Here is a 23,562-nt window from a genome sequence, read left to right as displayed (position 1 = left end):
GTAAGGCCATACCAGTCTTCCCCGCAGGACTTACAAAATTATTGTTGCCTAGAATAGTTCATTTCTGGCACTTGCTGAGAAAAGACCTTTCTTTAGTTTCTGCAGTTCAGAAATGGTTGTTTAGTGATAACAAAAGGCTAAGTGCATTTTGCCCAGTAGCTACTGCTCATCGGTACAAATGATGCCTTTCTTTTGGGTACTATAACAGTCTTTGACCTTTGAAGTTTATTTTCCTAATTTTGTCCCTGATGCTCTCTACAAGTTTTAGAACACTGGCTTCATATTTTTGTTTTGGATCAGAAAAGGCTTTTTTTCCTTCTTCCTTGGTGTTTGTATATAACAGCATTAAGCGCAAAGCATCTTCCTAGCTGAAGACATATTTACATCTTGGAGAACATCTTGAAAATTCTTTATTTTTGTTAAGTGTTCACGTGTGTGAACATATATATTCATACACACATCTGTAAAAGATTTTTGTCCTCTTCACCAATTTTATCTATTTACTTGTTGCAATTATTGTAAATTAAGTATTTAGAAGTGCCTCCTAAAAAAAGAAATAACATTTACATCAGTAATGTGTGACTGTGATAATGTACCTGGGAAATATTAAAATAATAGTCCTAGAAAACAGGAATGGTGAAAAAAATGGTCCAAAAAAAGAAAATTAATAAACACAGAACGGATGTTGTTGGATCACTCTTATGGAAAACTGAGTAATTTTAGTGTAAAACAAGATCGCCACTATCAGTTCTTTTAGATGAATAAAAAGGACAGTTTTGATGAAGAATGGAATTGGGTATCAGGTCTCATTTTCTAAAAGTATTAATTATTTTGTTATACCCTTGTTTGGGAAGAAGTTCTAGGTTTTCAAAACTTCAGGTTTCCGAGTTCTTCAAGACTTGCACATTAAATATCTCATCTGTACCTTTCTGAATAAAAGAAAAAAGTGTCTATACAGTAAAAGGAATTCTCTGAAATTCATAACTTATGTGAGAGGAAAGAGGAAAATTAATATAGAGATATAACTTGCTTTCAATAAAAATCAATAATATTTTTATTCTTAATTGTGGATACGGATTTAGGAATACCTTTTTAGTATGAAAAATAGATGCCAGCAGAGATTTAATCCTCCAGAAGTCATATATGCTTCACAATTTTACTTGATAATATTGTTACAAAGAAACACAGGTCTTCATAGATTAATTCATAAAGGAACTTAATGTTCAGCTATAAGATCTATGAAACTAACATTTTTAAATCTATGGGAGCGCATTCTTAGTAATGATAAAATTCCTGATTAGATTTTAAAATGTATTGACATGGAAGAGGGCTGGATACCACAAAGGCTAGGGGGGGAAAAAAAATCTCCACAAAAGGCCTGTTGTGTTTTACAGAGGTCGTAACAACTGCTAAACATCACCTGAGAGATCTGAATGAAAGGGAAGTGATCTTTATAGTAAGTATTCCAAGATTTCAGAGACTGGTATTCAAAGATTTCTTCTGGAAGATATTTAATCTTTTTTGCTATTGCTTTGTACACACCTCATAGAAGTGAACCTGTTTTGTCTATTTCTATTCTCAGTGAAGGAATTCAGTGTAAAAAGGATTAAGTTGGATGGCTGAGACCCCACAGTCAATGATGGCCAAACATACTAACATGATTCTTTCTTTCTTTTCCTTTCTCAGCACATACCGACCATTATTTGGAAAAATAAGGACATCAAGAACTTCAAGACAGAGGGGAAGAAATATAATTTCTACAAGGGCTTTAAAGAATCCTGACAAATGTTATGTTCTTAGAGTAAAAGGACCTCCTCAAATTAAGCTTTGTGCTCAGAGCTTCAATTTGAGTAGAAAAATTTCCATTACTAGACAATAAAAGATGGAGACAGAAATGAATGTTATAAAATAGGTAGTTTTTGAGCATTACTAAGCTTTCAGTAATGGACAATAATGGAACCATATATTCTGAGATTATCCTACATCATATTTAATAAGATCAGCTCTAGACTTTAAAAAATGAGTGCCACAACATTAATGCTGCTGCTGAGCCAAAGTGAACGACATTGAAAGTATCATCAACAAAATCCTCATTCTTATTTTGATCATTTTCACTCGAGCAGAAAAATCACAAGTGATACAATCTTTTAAACAGTTATTTGTGGGAGATAGTCTACGCAAGTTGTCGTCTGTAATTCAGCTGGATAAACAATGTAAGTGCTTATAAGAGAAAGCTAAAAATTTCCTACCTAAAGTCTCATTTTGATAACAAAAATAGTATACTGCCCGGAATCCTTTTAAAATTATATTATTATTTGTGATTCATATTTTTTTAAATTTTATTTTATTATTATTTCAGTTTAGGATTTTCTTTGCACAGCATTTAAGTCATATCTCACTAGAGATCCAGAGGAAGGAAATGGACTGTCACCCCAAATTCATGTTGAAGACTATCTTCAAATGATCCTTGTGTAAAGAACAACTGGGAAAATTTTCCCATAGCTGGCCAGATACTATGGTGGCTTCTTCAGTCATTTTTTCAGATCTTGATGGAAGAACTGACTTTTTTTAACGTCGCACATAGCTCAGGACTTTTGACTCACATTTAGTGTACATTTGCACAGGGTAGGGATAAATCCTGAATTTTCAGAGTACTAGTGATGCAGGAGCCTCTGAATTGCCTCAGAGCTCTCTTGTGGAACACTTGCAACATGTATATACAATACACTTTTTAATTATTGAAAATTGTTGTCCAATGATTACCATGTTCACAGCAAAATAATCCAAGAAATTTTAGGACAAAGAAAAGCACCTTAATTTCTAGATTTTTAGAATCCATGAATGTATGAAACTATTTGTCATATATCGTTAATGGAACATATTATCAGTAAAAGTATATTTGCAGCATTGGCAGCAAATGTATTTTTCTTTCTTGTACATTGTAGGGAAGGTGAGCTAGCAATTTAAGAAAAAAAACAAACCAGAACAAAACAAAACCCACTTCATTTTTAAAGCAATAAAAGTCAAAGAAAGGGCTAGCTACACAGCCACAGTGAACAAAAGAGATTCCTAAAGATGGTCCTAAATGTCAGTACATGGTAGGATAGGATTAAGATCTGGCACTCCAGAATATGTGGCAACATCAAGGTGGGCAGATGTCATATGGAATGCACAACCATATTTATATATGCCAAAAGAAATAGTCAGCACTAGCAGAAAATGAATAATGAGGTAGAGATAAGGACTACAAAGGTGATAAATTACATATGTCAAAACATTCTCAAAGGATCTTTTTCTTCATTTTAAAAATGAAGTTCATATACTGTTATAGCTGGGGATATGCAAATACTCAAAAGAACAAATACTGAACTTTACCACAACTCCTTTATCTTCCTTTTTTTTTTTTTTTTTATTACTAGTGACCCAAATTAAGAAAATATTAGACTGAACAAAAAATAAGATTTTTTTTAGTGTGCAAAAAAATATGGTAAAATATGATTTTTGAAACATAAAAGCACCAAAGATTACATCTGTATTGAAAAGGTAAGATTATAATGGGAAAAAAATCAGGCAAACGATGGCAAGTTGCTGTGTTCTAATTTGTAGATAATAAGGGGAGGGGGAGGGGGTTGCTGTTGGTGGTTCTACAAAGATGGTTCTATTAAGATGGAAGTTTGGATATTTTATCCACAAGAAAATGTTGCATGCTGACAGTTGGGAACCCATGGAAGGAACACAGACAAAACAGTCTATTCATGTAGATTTGGAAGTTTCCTTAAAGTCTTTGATTCATATGATTACACAAGCATCTTAGCTTTACTAAAAATTAAAAGATAGGTTTGTAACATAACATCAAATAGGACAGTTTAACTATAATTAATAAAAATGTATTCTAAATGCTTAAAAATAGAAATGTACAAATGAAAAATTCCAAACAAATTTTCACTATTCCAAACTGTCAGATCTAAACACAGCACCATTCTGGCTGCTATAAAGAAAATTAACCCCATCCAAACCATATCCAACTCAATTTTTTTAAATAATTGCGCTCTGGTAGTTTATTAGTAAACGTAGAGAAAAATGGTTAATTACTTAATTTTAAGATTACACCAAAACTAATAAATTAATCGTTATGATTTGGTTTATTTGGAAAACCAATGAATAATTAAGGTAGCACTAAAATAAGATAAATTCTAACCTCTGGGAACAACAAATTATGTGCCATAATGGCAGAGATTAGTTTCTTCTTATAGTTGATTACATTTTTACACATTTCATTGTGTCATGTATTTTCATGTAATGATATATGCTGAATTTGTAAAAGCACATAGGTACTGGGAGACAGGTACAACAGTTATTTATTTATAATAATGGGTGGTTTGGCCACTTCAGACAGACAGATCTCATGTTTTAGGTAACTTGTGAAGGGAATTTTCATTTCTAAATAGCCACACTGAAGTGGAAATGTTTTTTGATATATATATATTTTTTTTTTCTGTTGACATCTGGCATTTTTAGTTTGAGAGCTTTGTGACATTTTATTCGATCTACCTAAGAGGAAAAGATTTGGAGCATGAGTTGAATAAATTGGTCAAGCAGCATTTGTATTGTATTGTCAGTTGACATGAGAAAAGGGATGCAGGATAATTGATTCCAGAAACAAGGTAGTTTTCAAGACTGATTTCTTATATTTGTGTGTGTGCATACATACATATATATTGGAAGGTTAGAAACAATAATAGATTTCAATGCATTATAAAAAATGTTTTAATTTTAGCTACATCTAAATGTGCAAATAATTATTAATTAAATTTTGTAACACTGAATGAAAAGTAACTTTAAAATTCAAAATATTTTCTCCATTAATTCCAAAATTACCTAGACTAAAAGATGTCATGCAGACCTCAGAACATCAGGTCTTTGTCAGATTTCAGTGACAGCAAATCTTAACCGTATTTGTGGAATGCTTGCAGTTATTTCATAATTTCTGTAGTTTTTTTCCACAGACACAGTTGGGAATCCATACTGCCTAGCACATTTTTTAAGCCTGCAAACGCAGGTCCTTTTGAGTTAGAATATAGGAGTGGAGCTGAAGGAGGCTACAGATGAAGCATAAGCACATGGCACATCTTCTATGGACATAAAAGACTGGGAGTTTCCTGGTTTGACCATATGCAGTGGCTACATTTACGGCCTCTTAGCTTTCTGGACGGAGATGTGTGAACAGAGGAGGAATGAAGTGGAGAATACAGGTTTGATACACTAAAAATTACCTGCACATTTTCTAAAGAGCCACATTTCAACAGTAGTTACTGTTGCCGGTGGTGGTAGTTGAGCAAAGCAAGTTTCAGAATATTAAACTATCTGAACTGAATCTCTCAGTTGTTCATTCTTCATATTCCCTCTGGAGTGAAGATGATGTAAAATCCACTATTTAAAGCAAAAATATGCAGAAGAAGACTTTTTACTGTCTCCCCTCCATCTTTCCCAGAAGGTCTCATGAGCTTTTTTTTTTTTCAAAAGCAACAAGTTTATGGACCAGAAGGGTCCTCCTTTTGGGGGGGGCAAATACACAGAGAGGCAAAAGAATTGCAGTTACTTTCTAGATTGTGACTACTTGCCCTGGTACTACTGAGCTTCTTTCTCCAGTTTCTCAAGCTTTCAAGCTATTTTCCCTGTAGCGCTATATATCTTTATATCTGAATGACTAAGAACTGCTTCAAACTTTCCACTCCCCTAGTGTGCCTTGTTAACTGAATTTGTAAAATATTAAATTGCCCCTTATCCTTGAGCTAAATCATATTGTCTATATGAAAAATTCAACCCCCAAATTAATTCTACCCTTTTTGTTGATGCTTTGTCTACAGCTGACTCAGCATTTAACACTTCCATTGTTTGACTTGCAAACCACTGAACACAAAGTTCTTTCTGAGTATATAGGATTTTTGAAGCAAAGTATTTTCTGTTTGCTTATTTGCATATAAATACTGAAAATGCTCTAACAGTCCTTCAGCTACTTCACACCGCTCTAGGGGCTTAACCTCTGGAATGAAGTGTGAATTTACTGAATCACCACCCATATGGGTTTAATTTAAGAAAGTTACAGGAATGCATTGGCAGCATATTCCAATTACCTCTTAAAGAAAAGCTTAGATTTTGGACTGTTTTGTGCAAATGAATAAGTACAATTTTAGAAAGACTGCTTCCCCTACTACCAAACAAAACAGAGAAATAAAAGAGAGGAAAAACTCAAACTGAGAATATTTATAACTCTATTCAGATCCTGAGCCATCTCACCAGTGAGTTGATTGCTCATTCTTCCACTTGTTAGGTCAGGTAACTATATGACATTTCATATACTTGCTAAAAGATTAAAACATCTAAAAATTTAGAGTTACTCCATTACAGTGAGTTCACTTAATATTGCTTTTGAAACATTTTACAGCAGTGTAATGACAGACCTTAATTTATTCCAATTATCTTTTGTTCACTTCGATTTATGAACAGTGGAGCTGAAATAATCAGCCTTTTTGCTCCTTAGGCTTCCAAGAATATATTTTCATGAGTATTGTACAAGTCACCTTTTTGCAGCTATCACATACACTAATTGCAAATATCTATTTTTATGATAAGGAATGGTATTAGCAGACAATTAGGGACAAGATCACTAGTTGTTCTGAACTGCTTTGGCACAAAAAATAGTTCACTGAATAGAATCTTCTTCTCAGTAAATGTGTAAGGCCAAATATTGAAAATATATATATTCAGTTCTTAAAAAGTGCATCTACAAAAGGTATAAGCATCAGTAATAACTAAAAAAAAAAAAACCTTGGGAATTGTACCATTTATTACAGATTAATAGATCTCAACCTCTCTACTTTTGTGGTCCCAGTGTCTGCTAACTTTTCAATACAGTTGGGGGAGAGGGAGATTTTTTTTTTTTAGGTTGTGTGCACTGAAAATACAGGCATGACGGTGTGCATGAAAAACAATTATTTACATTTATTCACTCTCTCGGTATAATTCAATTTATATTGGCAGTGAGTGCACATCAGAAGTAAAATAAAAGTGATGATGACAGCAGGACAGGCTTTTTTCAAGATATTCAAGATGAATATGTAATTTCTTCCCTTTGAAATATTCAGACTTCCAAGAGCAAGCCTGGGCAAACTTCTTTAAGGGTTCTTTTTATTATTACTGTTTTGTGCCATAGCCTCTCTTTTTCATTGCTTATTTACTAAGAATTTTTGTGCATTGCACTACAACCAGCTAGCACTGGAAACTCATGAAAAGACATGGGAAATTCTGACTTTTTCTATACTTTGAGCTTGCATTTTAAAAGTTTTGTGAGTAAAAGAAGGAATTTTGTTTCCATCATGAAGGAATGTTCAAAGGCATGAGGTAATCCCTCCCTTAGAGTCAGCAGGTGAACTAGTCTTGTCAAAAAAGCAGAAATTCTAGAATTAAGTCACCTACCTTTTTAAAGCCTTACCATGGAGTGCCAATTTGATCTACCTGCAGCTGAGGCTCTCTGTACAAACAGGGATTTGCTACCTGGAAACATCAGTGTGGTGCTCTACATACTATTAGGAAGGCAATCAGTAGATTTCTATTAAACTAATATATATTGTCTTTTTTTAAAAAGATATATATATATATTTATAAATGACGAGCAGTTACAAAAAATTTACAGCCAAAACATTGCTTGATTCCTCATGGTGTTTGCACAAAACTGTTTCCCCCTCATCTCAGTAGTAGAAGAAAATAGTTTGAATCAAACACGAAAGAGAGGGAGACACCTCCTTACCCCCCCAAAACTAACTGACGGTACTGAACCTGCCACATTTCTCTCCCCAAAATGATAAAGCTCCTTTTCTCCTCCTCTTCTGTATGCATATCAACTATCCACCTATTATAAAAGAGGGTTTTAAAATAACAGAATTGGTCTATTCTTCCTCTGCTTCTTTTGGCTCATGCCTACTTAGTTTGCTTAGCTGCTGCTTTGATGGCTCATCGCAGTTGTTCAGAGCATGAATGTTACTCTTGCTGGTTGTCAAACCAAAAAGTTATTTGCCCTGACACCTGCTGTACTGTAAGTACAACTAAATATTGCCTCAGTATGTGATAGGAAAAGGCAAGGGAAACATTTTTTCTTTCTTGGGATCAATTATTGTTTACCTCAGACCAAAATTTTTAGTACCTCTTCAGATGTCTGATCTGGGGGAAGTACGTCCTAAATTATTTGCTGCCCAAGAGAGCATTAAAATGTGTGGAGTTTTCTTTTTTAAAAATGGGCAGCCCATTTTCATTTTCATATGTAAAAATAACCCACCTAGGTAAATCAAATGTATAGTTCCATCACTTCTTAAGTAAAATTAATTTGCAGCAAATTTCAAGTACATATCTAGGTATTATTACCAATTAACACTTTAGATATTATTAAAAAGAAAAAATTAATGACTAACTATAGTTTTAAATTATTCACCCTTATTTCTGTCCCTATGTGTCAACAAGCCTACTGATCTTTACCTTCTGTCCTTTGTTCGTTGCAGTGATTAAAGAATAACTGATTGCACATAATATGCAGTAGATGGTAACACACTGTAGGTGGTAGTAGATGGTTTGTGTTAATTGTGTTACGAAACTTAATTCATACTTTCATATGTTATGCCTTTTTTGCTTAGAAATGCCTTTATTCAGACAGAAAGTTTGGTCGCTAATTTGGTAAACCATGTACAATCTGTCTTCTGCTCCATCATTCACAAATTTAGTTTACAGGTGAGAAATGCACCTAGTTACAGAAAGCTTTAATTTTTTCTGGAAAGGGCTGGTGTTGCATGGTCAAAGGGGACTGACTTCTAACAAGGAACAAATAGGGCCCTTGAGCAGTTCACTATACCAGCTAACTCAGCCAGTGGGGTTATTTCCCCCGTAGCTGCTTTTCATGATTCACACTCATAAAATGCTCCCCTGGTTGGTATACATCCCAAAGAATAATAAGATCAAGCTTTATGTTTGTTGCCTAACATCCTTAACAAACACATGCTGTTATAGGGCATTTTTATTGTTGACTGGTGACGAGTTAGATTTAATAGACAGTTTTTTCTACGTTACTACTAATTTCATTAATACAGTTAATTTAAAAGCTTTCATGACACACTGCTCACACAGTTCATTTTTAATCAAACAAAAAAATCAAAGTACTTGAAGGCCAGACATCTTATGTAAGACAAATTCTTTAATGACTGACTAATTTCACATAAATAGCTCTTGAAAGAATACATTGTGAAATAAAAGTACAATATTTGTCTACATAGTGGTTGTGTTTGTTTTTTTTTTTTTTTTTTATTTTCTAGAAAAAGCACTCATAATTGGATAGCATTTTAGAGAACTAAAATAAGAATCTCTGCATTTCAAGCAAGCTAATGAGTAGGTAAAAACAGTTGATTGCTGTTGAATAGATCTGTTGGTTAAAAATCCCAAATCTATGGTTTTAGAATCAGACAGACTACTGAAGCCTTTTTGTCAGACTTCAGAAATTTTCTTTTGGTCTTTAAATAGCATCTGAATGCAAAATAAACAAAAAGGCAAAAGCTACAATATATTTATAGTAGGCCTGAATTGATGTGCATGTTTATTATATATTTGCAGTCACTTATCCAACTTTATTCTTCCACTGTTTAATTAAATTTCATATTCCTTTTTTATTTCTGTGGGTTCTCTTTTTTTTTTTAATTCTCTTTCCTCCTAAGTTACATATATAGGATAGGTAAAATGACTCATCAGCTGAAGGTAGCTGTGACGCACCATGCAAAGAAGAAAGTGCCTACTTGACCTATTTAGGCAAAATATCAACTTAAAATTGTTTGAGTTAGACAAGTTCCTCACTAGCTTTGGACTGGGCCTATTTTAATTTTCTCAATCCTGGTTCCCCTCCTTGTATGATATTTATCATTATTCATCTTTTTATTTTCCTATTTATGTGAAAATGAATGTATCTAAATGTCAGTTCTGTTGGGGTAATACCTCTAGTACTTGGTAGTTTACGAGGCAGTAACTTTTGTTCTCTGAAGGCATACCTGTTCCAAACATAGCAGAATTATTTAATGCTTTTCTAAGGCTGAGTTTGAGGACTGCAGATTACTTCAGGGACACAACATGCATTTATCTACTCAATTCAAGAAATGTGGCAGTAATGTCACTTAGAGTCAATTTACTATTCAGCTATATTAATTTACATGTTCCTTTTTAAATTGCATATGGCTGATTGCTAATTTACTTGTTAGTTAAGAGTTTTGTAGAAAATTAAAAAAAAAAAAAATCTTTCATCAACAACCTCTTTAGGAGAAGCCAAATGTTTTTTGATACAGTAGACCAGTTTCATTACAGAAATGTATGGAGCATATTCTGGAATCAATTGTAAAATCATCCCAAATTGCATGTTTTCACATTTAAAAGACTACCATTCACTACAATCAGAAATTATATATTTTTAAATGGAGATGCATATTTACATATGTGATTGGAGATTTTAGCTAAAAGTGAATGTTGATGTCTCATAATTGTAGGACAGTTAAGGTCATCCCAAATAAAGCATTTCTAAAGAACCTTGAACTTGGAAGAGCAGAATAAACAAATGAGTTAATTATTTGCAAAAGTGTTTTGAGCTGAAATAAGTCTGTGTCAGCTTGTAAAAAAACGGTCCTAAACATACAAAGTGCTACTACATACCAATGCGGTATTCAGATGTAGAAACCCTAGATTGCAGAATTTTTCAATCCCTACAGGTAGAAATGTTACAGAAAAAATATGAAAAGAAAATGATATTTCACATTCTTACTAATGTATTTTGAGGAAGAAAAATAGCTTTTCATTCAAGAGGCCTTGGGGAGATCTTGAAAAGATTTCTGCTCTATGCCTGTATGAAGTATTGTCCTCTTTACCCCACAATCTCTTTCTCTGTCCCATATGTCTTTTAAAATCCAGCTGGTCACTTCTCCATTCTTCCATACTTAAGAGTATTTCTATCACAGCTAGAACTTGTCTGTTCTTTGGACAAACACAAAGATAATCCTCCGTTCACTGAGAGAAATAACTAATTTTGCAATATTAACCATTTACAATTATAATAGTAACCATTTAAGCATTATATATTCAGCATCCATGAAATAAGACTGATTTTATTAATGCGTCTAAACAGACTTCATGTTACATGCTCAGTCACAGTTTGTTTTAAAACAGAGCCTGATGAAAAAACAGGTAGAGAGAACTCAATGAGTAAGAGAAGCCAGTTCATAAAGACTTAAGTTATGTTGTAACACAATTCATTTTAAAACTCCAAAAGTGTGTTTTTGTGGTCCACTAGACAAGAGAATAACTCCAATACAACATACACATCATACAGTACAGCAAATACTATATACACCAACTGGTCTGAGCGGTAGAAGAAATTAGTAAATATTATTTACAAAATAATATTTATGCTCCTAAATTAGGGAATTATCTGAATATTACAGTTATCAATTCCTCAAGAAAAAAACAGATGATATTGCATCTTAATTTTAGTATGTAGAGCAGTGGAACTTTTTAACAGTTGGTGAGATAAGGAAGAAAAACTCAAAAAAAATCTGTTTATTCTGATATCTAGCTTGTTTTCAATAGAACTCACATTTAGTTTGTTTGTGAAGAAGGGTGTTCCAAATCAATATTTAAGTAGGTGGTGTGGTGTCAGATTTTCAAGATTTCTAAATTATATTTTCCTTGAAGGCATTGTTATAGTTCATTTGAAAGTTAATTATAATCCAGCTAAAACTTACCTTATATGGGTAATGATGAGGGTTGTAGCTGGAATGAAAAAGTCGTCCACTCTGTCGAACTGCTTTCCCACTGGCTGAGTGTGAACTGTGTGATGAGAAACACTCCCACTGGCTTGTGTTATCACCTACAAAAAGTAACATCATTATAAACTACAGAAAACCTATTTCAAAATTTAATTCTATCCGAATAAATTAACATCGTATTGCCTCTGTATTCCATCTCTTGTATTATCCTTGTTACCAAGAAAAAGAACACAAATGACAGTGAATAAAGCTGATCAGCATTACAGATTTCAGAGAACTTTTACATACCTGACCACTTAATCTTAATATTTTTTTTTTCTCCTCTTTTTTTTTTTTTGTGGTCCATGGCTGAGTCCATATTTATTCATTTATAGTCTGAAGCCTCTAGCAGTTCTTAAGGCAAACAAAGCTTTTTGTTTACCTTTTTTTTTGTACACTAGATCCTAGATTGAGATTAAATTTCTTAAGAACTTCAGCCAGAGTGAAAAGATAAAATGTTATCAACTGATCCACAGGAAGCTATGGCTAGGCATACTCCCAGTTCTTGTCAATCATGTGGTAATTCAAGATAGCACAGATATATTTCAGAAGAGCAAGTTGATTTGAGTTTATACAGTCCTTCAGTTGTTATGGATCAATTTTATTCGAATTACAAAATCTTGAACCTTCTCTGAGGTGAATGTTTATGGGTGGATAAAAGACAATTCCAATTAATAGCCACTATGATATTCACATACATGCACTTAAGAGAGGATTAAAAAAAAAAAAAAAGAAAATAATCAATTATCTGTCCTGTAAGGAAAAAGGAGAATGAAGATGATCAGTCACTTTCAAACATGGTAAGACTGACTCGATTATCAGCCATTTTCTGGGGAGGAGTAACAACTAAACTCTCGCAAATTACCTTGCATACTCATAGTTACTAAAACTGTAGGTGCTAAAAAGTTGTTTTCAAATGTTACTAATTTTTCTGCATGAGCCCTGTGTTTGAACTTCTCCTATTATTTATCTTATATATATTTTTAAAATAGATAAGGATTTCATTAATTTCTAAAGAAAAGTAAAATAAATTGAAATAAAAAGTAATTTTTAAATTATGACATAATTTCAATCACCATAATTATTATCACCGTATTCTCAGGGGATTACTTTAAACAAGGAAAAGAAAGTAATGAAAAAGTAGGGATGCAAGTACAGCTTCTTGAAATGTTTCTTTAGTGACTGTACCTAGGCTTGACACTGCTCAAAGGCATGGGAGAAATAAAGACATTTAATACCTTACATCTAAAAAAAGCAGTAAGTAAAGATGATGCTTGTGTTGCAGTTACCTTAATAAAATACCTCAAATCCTAGAATATTATTTTGATTTTAGTTTAGAATATGATTTTGATTTTTAAATGGAGTTATAGCAGCTATGAGAATATAAAGCACACTAAGGCCCTTAGGAATAGGTAGCTAGTATGGTGTGTGCCTTGAACAGTATAAGAATCATTATGGGCTCTGAATTAAAACAATGGGTACTGGCTATGGACCTTGAGTCAAAACAATAGGTACCAGAAGATACTGGGTTTGGTTTGGAAGATCAGCCAAAGAAGAAAGGAGCTTGTGCAAGGATGGAGTTCAATTAGCAGACACAGTGAGGAAGACTATGGAAAAGCACCAGAGGACCCCTGTCCAACATAACCACGTGTGCGTTCGAGACATTTGCATTTGATAATGATTTCCAGGAAATAACATGGATATGCTGATCATTACCCTCCCCTCATTCTATTCAAATCCATCAGTAAAGATGACCAATGATTTCTGTAGAACATGAATATAGGTGAGGTGAGGTAACTGAAAGCTGATCATTATTAAGGTCAAATTAAACTTTATGAATTTTGTTGATCTTATGTAACCATGGCTCTGTTGAAAAAGTGTATAAATATGTTGCGCTTTGTACCTGTTGGTGAACACATCTTTGGTAGAGCTATCCCCTGTGTTCCCCAGCGCTGGAATAAAGCAGTATTTGTGTATTGCTTTGTGTAGGTAAGTTCTATTTGCGATTGCAACTGCTAACACTTGTCACCTCGAGAATGTCAATATAAGTTTAGTGAAATAGGAATATACCTAAAATCCAGTTTATTCTCTAATTAGGGACAAAATCACCATAAACAGCATCAGTTTGTTCTCAAAAGACTGACAATTACAGAATATGTTGCTGCTTTCAGCTGCATTCCTTATCCTTATATCAATTTAACATTGTTACTGCTGAGTAAGGGGTTGAAAATAATCTCTAACTTTTTTAGCAAAGTCAGTTGTCTGAATTGTTTTCTGGTTACCCAAAATCATTTCGCTGGCCCTACTTGGGTCACAATAATAATGCTTAAAGGAAAACATACCAAATGCTGCAATTACACAAAGGTTCAACTTGTATAGATTTCCTTGCATATAATCATTCTGATTACCTCACCTGAAGAGTTGGCGAATTCTTTTCCATGTTTCCCCAGCTCAGAACCCAGACTTGATCATGTGATTTATCATAGTGTAGTTTCACCGGAACAGGATCTGTACTTACTGCCTGAAGCATAATAACAATAGAAATCCTTAGTTTCTGTCACATTTTCAAAACAAAAATAATACATATGCTTGAATTAAAATGATGACTGGACATGCATTTCCTGATGTTTTCAGCTTGCATTTAAATATTATGTTGTCAATTGTTGAAACAGCCCTCTGATTAATTCAAAGTTACTGAGCTGCTGAAAAAGAGATTTTTATTCATTACGTCCTCTAACATTTGGCATCAAAATTACATTATACTGAAGCTATTTAGAAGCTGAAAAAAAGGCTTTAGATCACATGAATTGTACTTACCTTCCTTCCCTACCATCATGCTCACTTTATACGTATCAGTTTAAAAACTACACCAATTATTGGAAAATGGCTTAAAAGGGAAGAGTATTCTCAAGCCACATAGTGGTATCAATGCAAGGTGTTATCACACCGTCCTGCATAAAACCAACACAATGTTGCTACACCCAATGCTTCCTATCTCTACTAACGTGGGTATATTTTGATGAAGTTGGAAAGATTGTTTTCAAATGTTTTCCAATTACAGTTGCTAGTTTTGGTAGACTTGTGATCTCCCTGCAACCTTGAGCACTGTCTCTTGATACCACAAACCTTTTAGACAGCTGAGCTCTACACTTCCTTTGTTATGAGAACTGAAGACTTCAGAGGTATGAAATGGGAGGACAACATATTTGATTAAGAGACATTCTGCACAAAGTAAACAACTGGAGGGATTACTTTTCTATTTTCATCATTAAAGCAGAAAAAATAGGTGGAAATTATTTTTTAGTCTTACCATTATGGAACTGTAAAGCACAGTTTGTTTATCAGTTTGTCAAGGAGAGTACCAGCTGGCTAATTAAGTGAACCTAATTTAAACTAATGATGTAGATCCTCAAGATAATGCACTAATGGCTGGCTGAGACTGTTGATGATACTTAACTGTACTCCTGAGGTGTTGCAAGCCACAGCTTTATCTAGGCAGAATTTGTTTTTCCCTTTGAAAATGGAAAATTAAGCCAGGTTGCTCACCGGCTCATTTAAAATCAGAAGGATACCCCTTGAAAAAGGTCATTTGTGTTTGATAACATTTTTCTGCTGCAGGCTAGAAGTGGTCTAAAACAATACTTCAGATGTCGTATGGCTAATTTGTTCAGGTGTGTAAAATTTTTTTTTGACTTTGCCAGAAAAAAGGTCTGACCCATACAAGTTCTACAGAATGAGTGCCAGCTGTGTTCAGGGTCTGGGCCATGGCACTGCCAGGAGAAGGGATTGTCTGTAGAGTCAAGCACAGGTAACGCAGCTCCCAAGAAAGGAGCCAATAGCAGAAAGGAGATTAGCATCTTGGAAGCATGGCCCTGTCTTCCTCATCTTCTAATAATAAGCATTTTTTTGATTTTGGTTTTCAGCTGTTTCTAGCTAGCCAGGCTGATCTGCCAGCAGCACAGTGTGGACTGAACGATGATGAGCTCTGCTGAATTCAGCATGCCTCTCAAGTCATCCCAGTTAATTGTGTACTGCTAAGCAATGCTGGAAAATTGCAGGTGACAGTACTTGCTTTCAGGAATTTACAAATGAAAAAAAATACTTAACTTTATAATGAGAATTACCTGGCTAAATCAAAAATTCTACAGATATCTCTTTAAAGGTACACCATCTATGTTTCCAAAACATTTCAATTTAGTCTGCTCTAGAATCTTCTTTAACTACTTATTTTAATAAATATAATTGTCAAAGAAATAAATCATCCTCAAATCTAGTTGTTGGATATATGCACCTGTACACACATCTTTTAATATTAACTTTCATAGTAAAAAGGAATAAATATAACATATATAATAGTACTTCAGATAAAACATCATAATAAGCAAAATCAAATCAACATTATTTTTACATAGAAAACAGCAGTTCTACAACTTAGAGCCCTTTGAAATACGATTTTAGTTGCCTGCAGGCCTTTTTGCACCTTGACAGTATTTTTATTAGAGTGCTTCTCACTTTCGAAATACCATGTTTTCTCCACATTTGTTTCTACTAGAATATGTATTTTTGAAAACTTGGTTTGACAGAGCACATATGTGTTTTTTCTTTAAGATATAGACTAGATATAGTTAAAAGGTAAACATTATCCTCTGTATTAATATGACACTTAAAGAAAAAGTCTAGTAGGCAAAACGCTCTCACTTCTGAACAGCGTAGTATCTGTTTTTCAAAAATCAATTACTTTTTTTTTTTTTCTGTGCTACACAGTAATGTAAGTAATGAAAATAGATTGATCTGAGAATTTAAACTCCCTTTCTTGCTCCCTGTTCTTATGAGCATTTGTGTACGTCCATATGATAGGAGTAGAGTAACATTTAATGGTTAGAAAAATTCTCGCTGCTTGTAAAAACTAAAAACAAAGTTAAAGGCTTATTGTGCAAAGATAAGGAAGACAGGGCCATGGTTGTTACAAGAAATGCTGAACAAAGATTCTCTTAACTTGTCACTAAATTCCAAATTAGCCTGACTTCAATTTTAAAAGCCACCTGTGAATTAGCAGCGGTTTTATTTGTTACAGTCTTATACTATGTGTAAAAGATTGTATAGGCTTTTTTGCTTTCATGATTTGTTTTGTTTGCAACTACTTTCACTTGTCTTTTTTTTGTTTGTTTTGTTTATTTGTTTGGTTTGTTTTTTTTTTTTTTTTTTTTTTTCCCCCAAAGTCTATTTCAAATATCAGAATGGTTAAACTGGACACAGAGCAAGTCCCATGCTACTTTTCCCATGTATGTGGCTAAGTGTATCCTAGGAAATAATATTCAGTTCAGTAACAAATAGCAGAAATTCGGCCCAGCTGCCTAAAAGTGACAGTAACACATTTGGTTTAATTTACTTATCTGGTTAATCTATTATCCCTTAGTTATACTGTCTTCCAAAATGTCTATGTTAAGTATTGTGAAATGGAAAGATAATTTATCATTAATATCTAAACATCCTAGAATCATCAAAACCGAGACTCATTCCTTCAAAAGGTTTCCACAGATGGGATAAATTTAATTCTATACTTCCCTAAGGTAAAATCTGGATATTATTGAAGTAATGGAAAAGCAATGCTATCCTATCTCTCAAAATCAAATATATTTGAAAGTGAAAGTTGTTGTTTTTTTCCTGGACTAGCATGAAGGTTTGTGAAGTATCTGTTTTCAGCTCAATATATTTGCTAAGGAGCATAGACTTAGTGCACAAAGCTCTCTTACACCCAGGCATCCTGTATGTCTGCTTTTCAGCTCACTACAGAAACTTGAATAGTTATGTGATAGAACAGCAAACTATCTAACTCCATCCAAAAACTGGAGAATCGCTCTACATATTTCTGGGAGAGGGGTGTACTTTTTATTTAGTGGTTAATGTATTGAATTTTACTTTTTATTAACATACATCATTGTGGTAACTATCTCTAATCATTCAGTTAGTGGTAAAGTAAGCAAAATAGTAACGAATGTAACTGAAGGCAAATTAGAAGAGTCTACCAATCAAACTATTTTATAAAACCCAAGTTTAAAGTAACATCCAACTTCTCTAATATTTTTCAGTGAGCTCAAAAGGCAAAATATGCACTTGCCACTGAAGTCTAAATGCTAATAAATTAAATTAAATTGGTATTTCATCCATCATCTGTAGGAAGGGCAGATGACATATGAATGTCAGCCAGAGGCCAGGAAAACTATTGCCAGAAATTCCAGTCCTCCAAATCTGTGAATTGCAGTAGGACCGCATTTTTTTTAGGCTCTCTTCCTGAAGAAATATATTGAATTGGTTGTGAAAAAGAGACTTGTTTTCAGAAACCAAAGATTCATTATCCACTCAGTTCATCTCTACCTTGATATGCAAAAGTCAATTTAATTTAGAAAAAAAAGTAGAAGAACCAAAAAATTAATATCTTATTTAAAAAGTTAATAAAAATTTATCAGTCCCTGTAGCCATTTGGATAGGTCAAGTTTTGAGGAAGCTATGTGTACTGAGACAGCTGACATAGAATATAGAAGTCAGGAAATACAGATGTTTAAAGAACGCAAAATTATTAAAATTAAAATTCTCAAGTTAAAGTACTTTAAAAATTGCAATTTTGATATACATTTTAAAATTTGTACGTTAATATATACTTATTACTTATGTATACTAATATCAGAGAATCATAGAATGATTTGGGTCAGAAGGAACCTTTAAAGGTCATGTAGTCCAATCCCTCCCTGCAGTGTGCAGGGACATCTCCAACTAGATCGGGTTGCTCAAAGCCCCATCCAGCCTGGCCTTAAATGTTTCCAGGGATGGGGCATCCACCACCTCCTGGGCAACCTGTTCCAGTGTTTCACCACTCTCATCATAAAAAATTTCTTCCTTATATCTATTCTGCACCTACTCTCTTTTAGTTTGAAACCAGTAATCCTTATCATATCGCTACAGGCCCTATGGAAAGATCTGTCCCCATCTTTCTTAAAAGACCCCTTTAAGTACTGAAAGGCTGCAATAAGATCTTCCCAGAGACTAATATACAATCTATACATTAAAGATTTTCTTTCATTTATTGGTGAAAAAGGCAAAAGGCATGAAGAAAAACTCTACTTAAATATTTTTAATAACAATCCAGATTAGATTTCTAATTAAAAAAATCCATGTTTTATTTAGCTAAAGAGCATCTGTTTCCTGTGAATGTGCTGATACTATAAGTAACCCTTTAGATGTTAGGCATGTTTGTATGATTAAAATTTGAATCAGAACAGCCATTGTGGTGTCAAAACTTCTTCATCAGTTTCACATAGAAGTGTCCTTTCTCCTGAGAATCAGAGCAGGATTGTTAGCAAGTTATTAACTAGCTTCAGAGCTCTTTGCCCAGAAAATAATTTTATTTCAGAAAAAGAACAACCCTGCTATTAAAGTAAATTTAAAGATTTTATATGATCTGTAATATATTTTAAAAAACCCACACAGACACACAGACCCAACAAAAAACAGCCCCTTGTCTGCTGACAAGACTGTTGACAGTCTGCAACTGTAACTGATTCCCTTTTTTTGCCACTGAAAGCAAAACAAAAGTAATCTTTCTTGTCAAATGGTATCATCCTGAAAGACTATATAATCAAATATATTCCATTGTATGTGTCTGATTAAAAAAAAAGAAAAAAAAATAGTGTAATATGGTGAGAATACTAGGTAGAAACCAAATAGCAAAAAATATTATGATTTTGCCTTTTCCATATGCCTTGTTAACACAAACATTTTAAGACTAAATATTCTTTTCATATTCAGAATATATATTTTTAGAAATTAATGAGTTTATGGCTATTATTTTCTAAATGTATTTTCACATGTCTTTAAGAATTCCACAGACTAATACATGTCCTCATGTACATCCTCTATAACCCCATAGTACAAAGAAATTATACCACCAGATACATAAACAAAAAAAAAAAAAAAGAGAGAAAGAGGGCTAAGAGTACAGTGGTTATAGTATTTGATTTGAGTGGTGGCAACTAAACATCAAATTTTCACTCTATCCCCATAAGACTACTGCCCACTTGAAGTATATTGTGACTCTCAGGCTGTCTTGAGGGAACTATACTGCTCAAAAAACCTAATATTCATTTTCGCATTGTCTTGTACCTTGGTCTTCCACAAACTATGAGTGCATTGATTTCTCTCTTTTACCCAAGTAATTATTTTAACTAAGCTGAGTATTTCCAGCATCCCAGAGATTGAGAAACTGATAGTACTACCTACACAGCAGAGAGGAACAGAGAATTAGTTCAAATTAACAGTCTCCCATTTTGACGAAGGGTGGTGTTGGGTCTTCCACAACCCTAGTAATTTCTCTTCTAAAAGCTTATTGAGTAACAGTCCTCCACTGTTTGTAGACAAACCTAACCCCTGACCTTTCCTATCAAAACTGACAGACACATTCTTGTCACAAGACCAGTCTAATGAATCTTCATTTTCAAGTGAAAAGCACCTCAAGCCAGAAACTTCCCAAAGAACTCCTTTTCTCAACTACCTGATTAATATTTATATGATTTTCAAGTTGAGTCTCTCCCTCCCAATTGCCTGTTGACAAGAACAGTCACGAAACATAAACTGCTGCTAAATGTCAAAAGTAGATAATCTTTTTCTACATACTGTATTTACTCTCAAGCTAACTGCATTTTTTTCTGAAGTATGAAAGAAAGCCTTAAATTCTTATGTCTAAATTAGCTATTAACTTAAAAATGAGAAATAAATACCTGTACAACTTTCTGAGACTGTACATCAACAATAAGAACTCTGTCAAGTGTGGGCTGAGTTACATAAATGAACTTGTCTTTTACATTAACAGCAGTTGCCCATACACATCGCTGAGCAGGATCTCCATCCACTTTGGGGCAAACTTCATCCTGTAATACAACAGAAACAAGAAAAGTGTAAGAATCAAAACAGTCAATAATGCAATAGGAAAACAAATTATACTCTTTTTTTTTTTTTTTTTTTTTTTTTTTCTTTTTTTTAACTGTAAAATAAAATCTCAGAAAATTTAGGGAAGGAAAAAGGACAGGCAGACATTAGGACATAGACTAATGTTAGCCAAACTTCATGTTGTAAGCACCACACAACCCGCAAGCACTTTGGTGTAAACCATATACCAGCTTTTTTGGGTGTTTTCTCAACATTCAGGCAGTTATCACTGTTGTTCTGAGAAAGAAACCCATTTAAAACAACAATTTGTGTAGAAATAAAGTGAGCAAGAGACAGGGGACCTCAAAAACAGAAAATCACATTAGACACGTGTCTCTTTACTGTGCAGTATCTAGCAGCTCCCCCATCTGCACCATCACAGTATCTTGCAAAGGAAGGCAGTTATAGACATGGCTTACACTTCCATCTGAGAACACAACAGTAAGGCAGGCAAATATTAAATTGGGAAGATGACAGTGTATAAATGGAGAGGAAGAGGAGGTGTGGTGCAAGTTGTTCACGTGGTATAGGGGCAAAGCAGCAGCAGTTAGAGGGATTTGCTTTTTCCGTCACATGGAGAACTGATAAATTGCTTCAAAGGTCAGGAAGTTTGGCTACTTCTGCCATAAGATGTTCTCATGGTGTATCTCACTAGTGTTAAACCCAATACAAATCAAATGGCTCTATCATTCCTTCCATCACTAAAAAAGGATGAATTTGAAAAAAAAGCAAAACTCCTGTCGACTTCAGTGAATTAATATTTCATAATACACATATTAATAACTATGCACTCTCACTCAAAATAGCTCCCTGTAGTTCACATACTCACTATTCATATTTTTACATAAATATATTTCCACTCATTATATATATATTTATATTTTTATCTATTTTTAACTATTTACTCCAAGTGAAATCTTGCTTTTGTCAAAATTAAAAATTATTTGGTTAAATACATTACCATATTTGGAAACTCCCTTTATGAAAAAGCATGAATTTATGTAAAAACAAGGACCTGAGAAATACTCTGCTTGGAGAGGTATAGCATATGTCAAGCTTTTCTGTTTTTCTGACCTATTCTCCTTCTCCCTCTTAATTTTAATTCCTTTCATCACAAGGGGCAATTTCACCAAATCATAAGTATTATTTCTTTTTAGTACTTATCTGCTCTTTATTCCTAATTTAGAATGTTCTGTCTGATACATCATAACTGGTCACTGTGAAAATAATTATATGTCAGCAAATGATGACTTCAGTGCAGAATGAACAGCAAGAGTTGATGAGATCTTAAACAAGAATTCTGTTTCTAATCATCAGACTCCTTTTAAAAGGAAGTGGAAAAATAATGTGACAGAACATATCCGCACTAAGCAATGATCTTCGTGAAGAATATGATGCATTTAAACACTAACTTTTCTGTATCATCAACCTTATTTGCCTGCTGTGCCTCTACATTTGAGAAAATACACTCAATCTTTTTATGTCAAAATAAGAAATAAATCAATTTCCAGCTCTAACAGAGGGAGTTTCTTTACAGGAGATCGAAAGCCACTGCTTGTTCCTGTATGGTTTTTAAACCTCAAAAAAGGGAAGGTCTTTCAGAAATCACATCAATAAGGAAAGGTTAGTAAACTCAGGTACCATGGGATGGCACATAATCAGGGACTTCAGCAGAACTTAGAAATAAGTAAGAGTAAGATTTATTTCGCACTGCTAAAAAGACAGGCACTTTGAAAGGAGAAGTTGTTTAAAATCTGTTTTTTAAAGAACAATAGGCATGGTGACAAACGGGACTTTAATTCTTAAATGTGACTAAAAGCTTTTCATCACATAAAGTGTCAACATGAACAAGCATGTCTAATATGATGTGCAATCATCAGATCAATGATCTATTGTCATTTACCTTCTGTGCAATTGTCACTTGAATTGGAAGATTGTTTCACTGATCTCAAATTATTCTTTACATTTATCCTACATATGCCTCGTCTTAGTTCTATGTTTTATCTAAACAGATTACTTTTAGACTGATCTACACAGTCCTCTTTCTTCCTCAGAGAACACCTTCCTCAAATAATGCATCTGTAAATGGTTATAACAACTCTATACTGTGTCATTCTTTTCAGTCATGTCTCTCAGGGACTCACATTAGTTTACACCAGGTTTCAGTGCTGTGAATTTTACAAGGACACATTCAATATATTATTTAAAAATAAAACCAACTCCTGCTGAAGGAGTCTAGGTTTTTCTCATATGGCATCATATAGATTAGTGTAAATGATTACACTAATCATACCTCACATTGTGGGAAGCATAACAGAATAGGGAGATACTGTAAATTAAGCACGTATAACTATACCCAGAGTTAAGCCACCTCCTTAAACATTTTCCTGAATCTGAGTCTAAAATACCGACTGAAGCGTATATCTAAATATTATTTCAATGTAAAAGCAATATAAATATAGGGGGGTTTATACTTGTATATACAAGTATACACATACATTTATGTTTAATTTAGAAATTAGAGGGCATGATTCTTATTATCTATATAATTCATAAAACTTACTCCTCTTGTTCCTCTTTAAATACAGCAAGTAGGAAGCATGATACTTTCTCAGATCTAAAGTAAAATACATTATGTAAAAAAAAAAAATGTATACATACAAATACAGTTTACTGGTTCTAGAATATTGTTTATTTTGTCACA

General features: G+C 33.6%; 1 protein-coding gene across 2 annotated transcripts in view; it reads right to left on the bottom strand.

Moving 5' to 3' along the window:
* The window catches only part of FSTL5 (follistatin like 5), a 330,515-nt gene that overhangs the window by 19,252 nt on the left and 287,701 nt on the right, over positions 1-23,562 (bottom strand). For both annotated transcript variants that reach the window (XM_042808092.1, XM_042808093.1), the window contains 3 exons: positions 20,651-20,800; positions 14,293-14,400; positions 11,817-11,941 (listed from right to left, as the gene is read on the bottom strand). In XM_042808092.1, the coding sequence (XP_042664026.1) occupies positions 11,817-11,941; positions 14,293-14,400; positions 20,651-20,800 (383 nt within the window). The remainder of the gene's footprint in view (positions 1-11,816; positions 11,942-14,292; positions 14,401-20,650; positions 20,801-23,562) is intronic.

This window comes from Tyto alba, unplaced genomic scaffold, assembly GCF_018691265.1.
Source record: "Tyto alba isolate M040663 unplaced genomic scaffold, T.alba_DEE_v4.0 Super-Scaffold_6, whole genome shotgun sequence".
Taxonomy (NCBI): Eukaryota; Metazoa; Chordata; class Aves; order Strigiformes; family Tytonidae; genus Tyto; species Tyto alba.
Note: the sequence above shows the minus strand (reverse complement) of the source record. Positions and strands in the feature narration are given on the sequence as shown.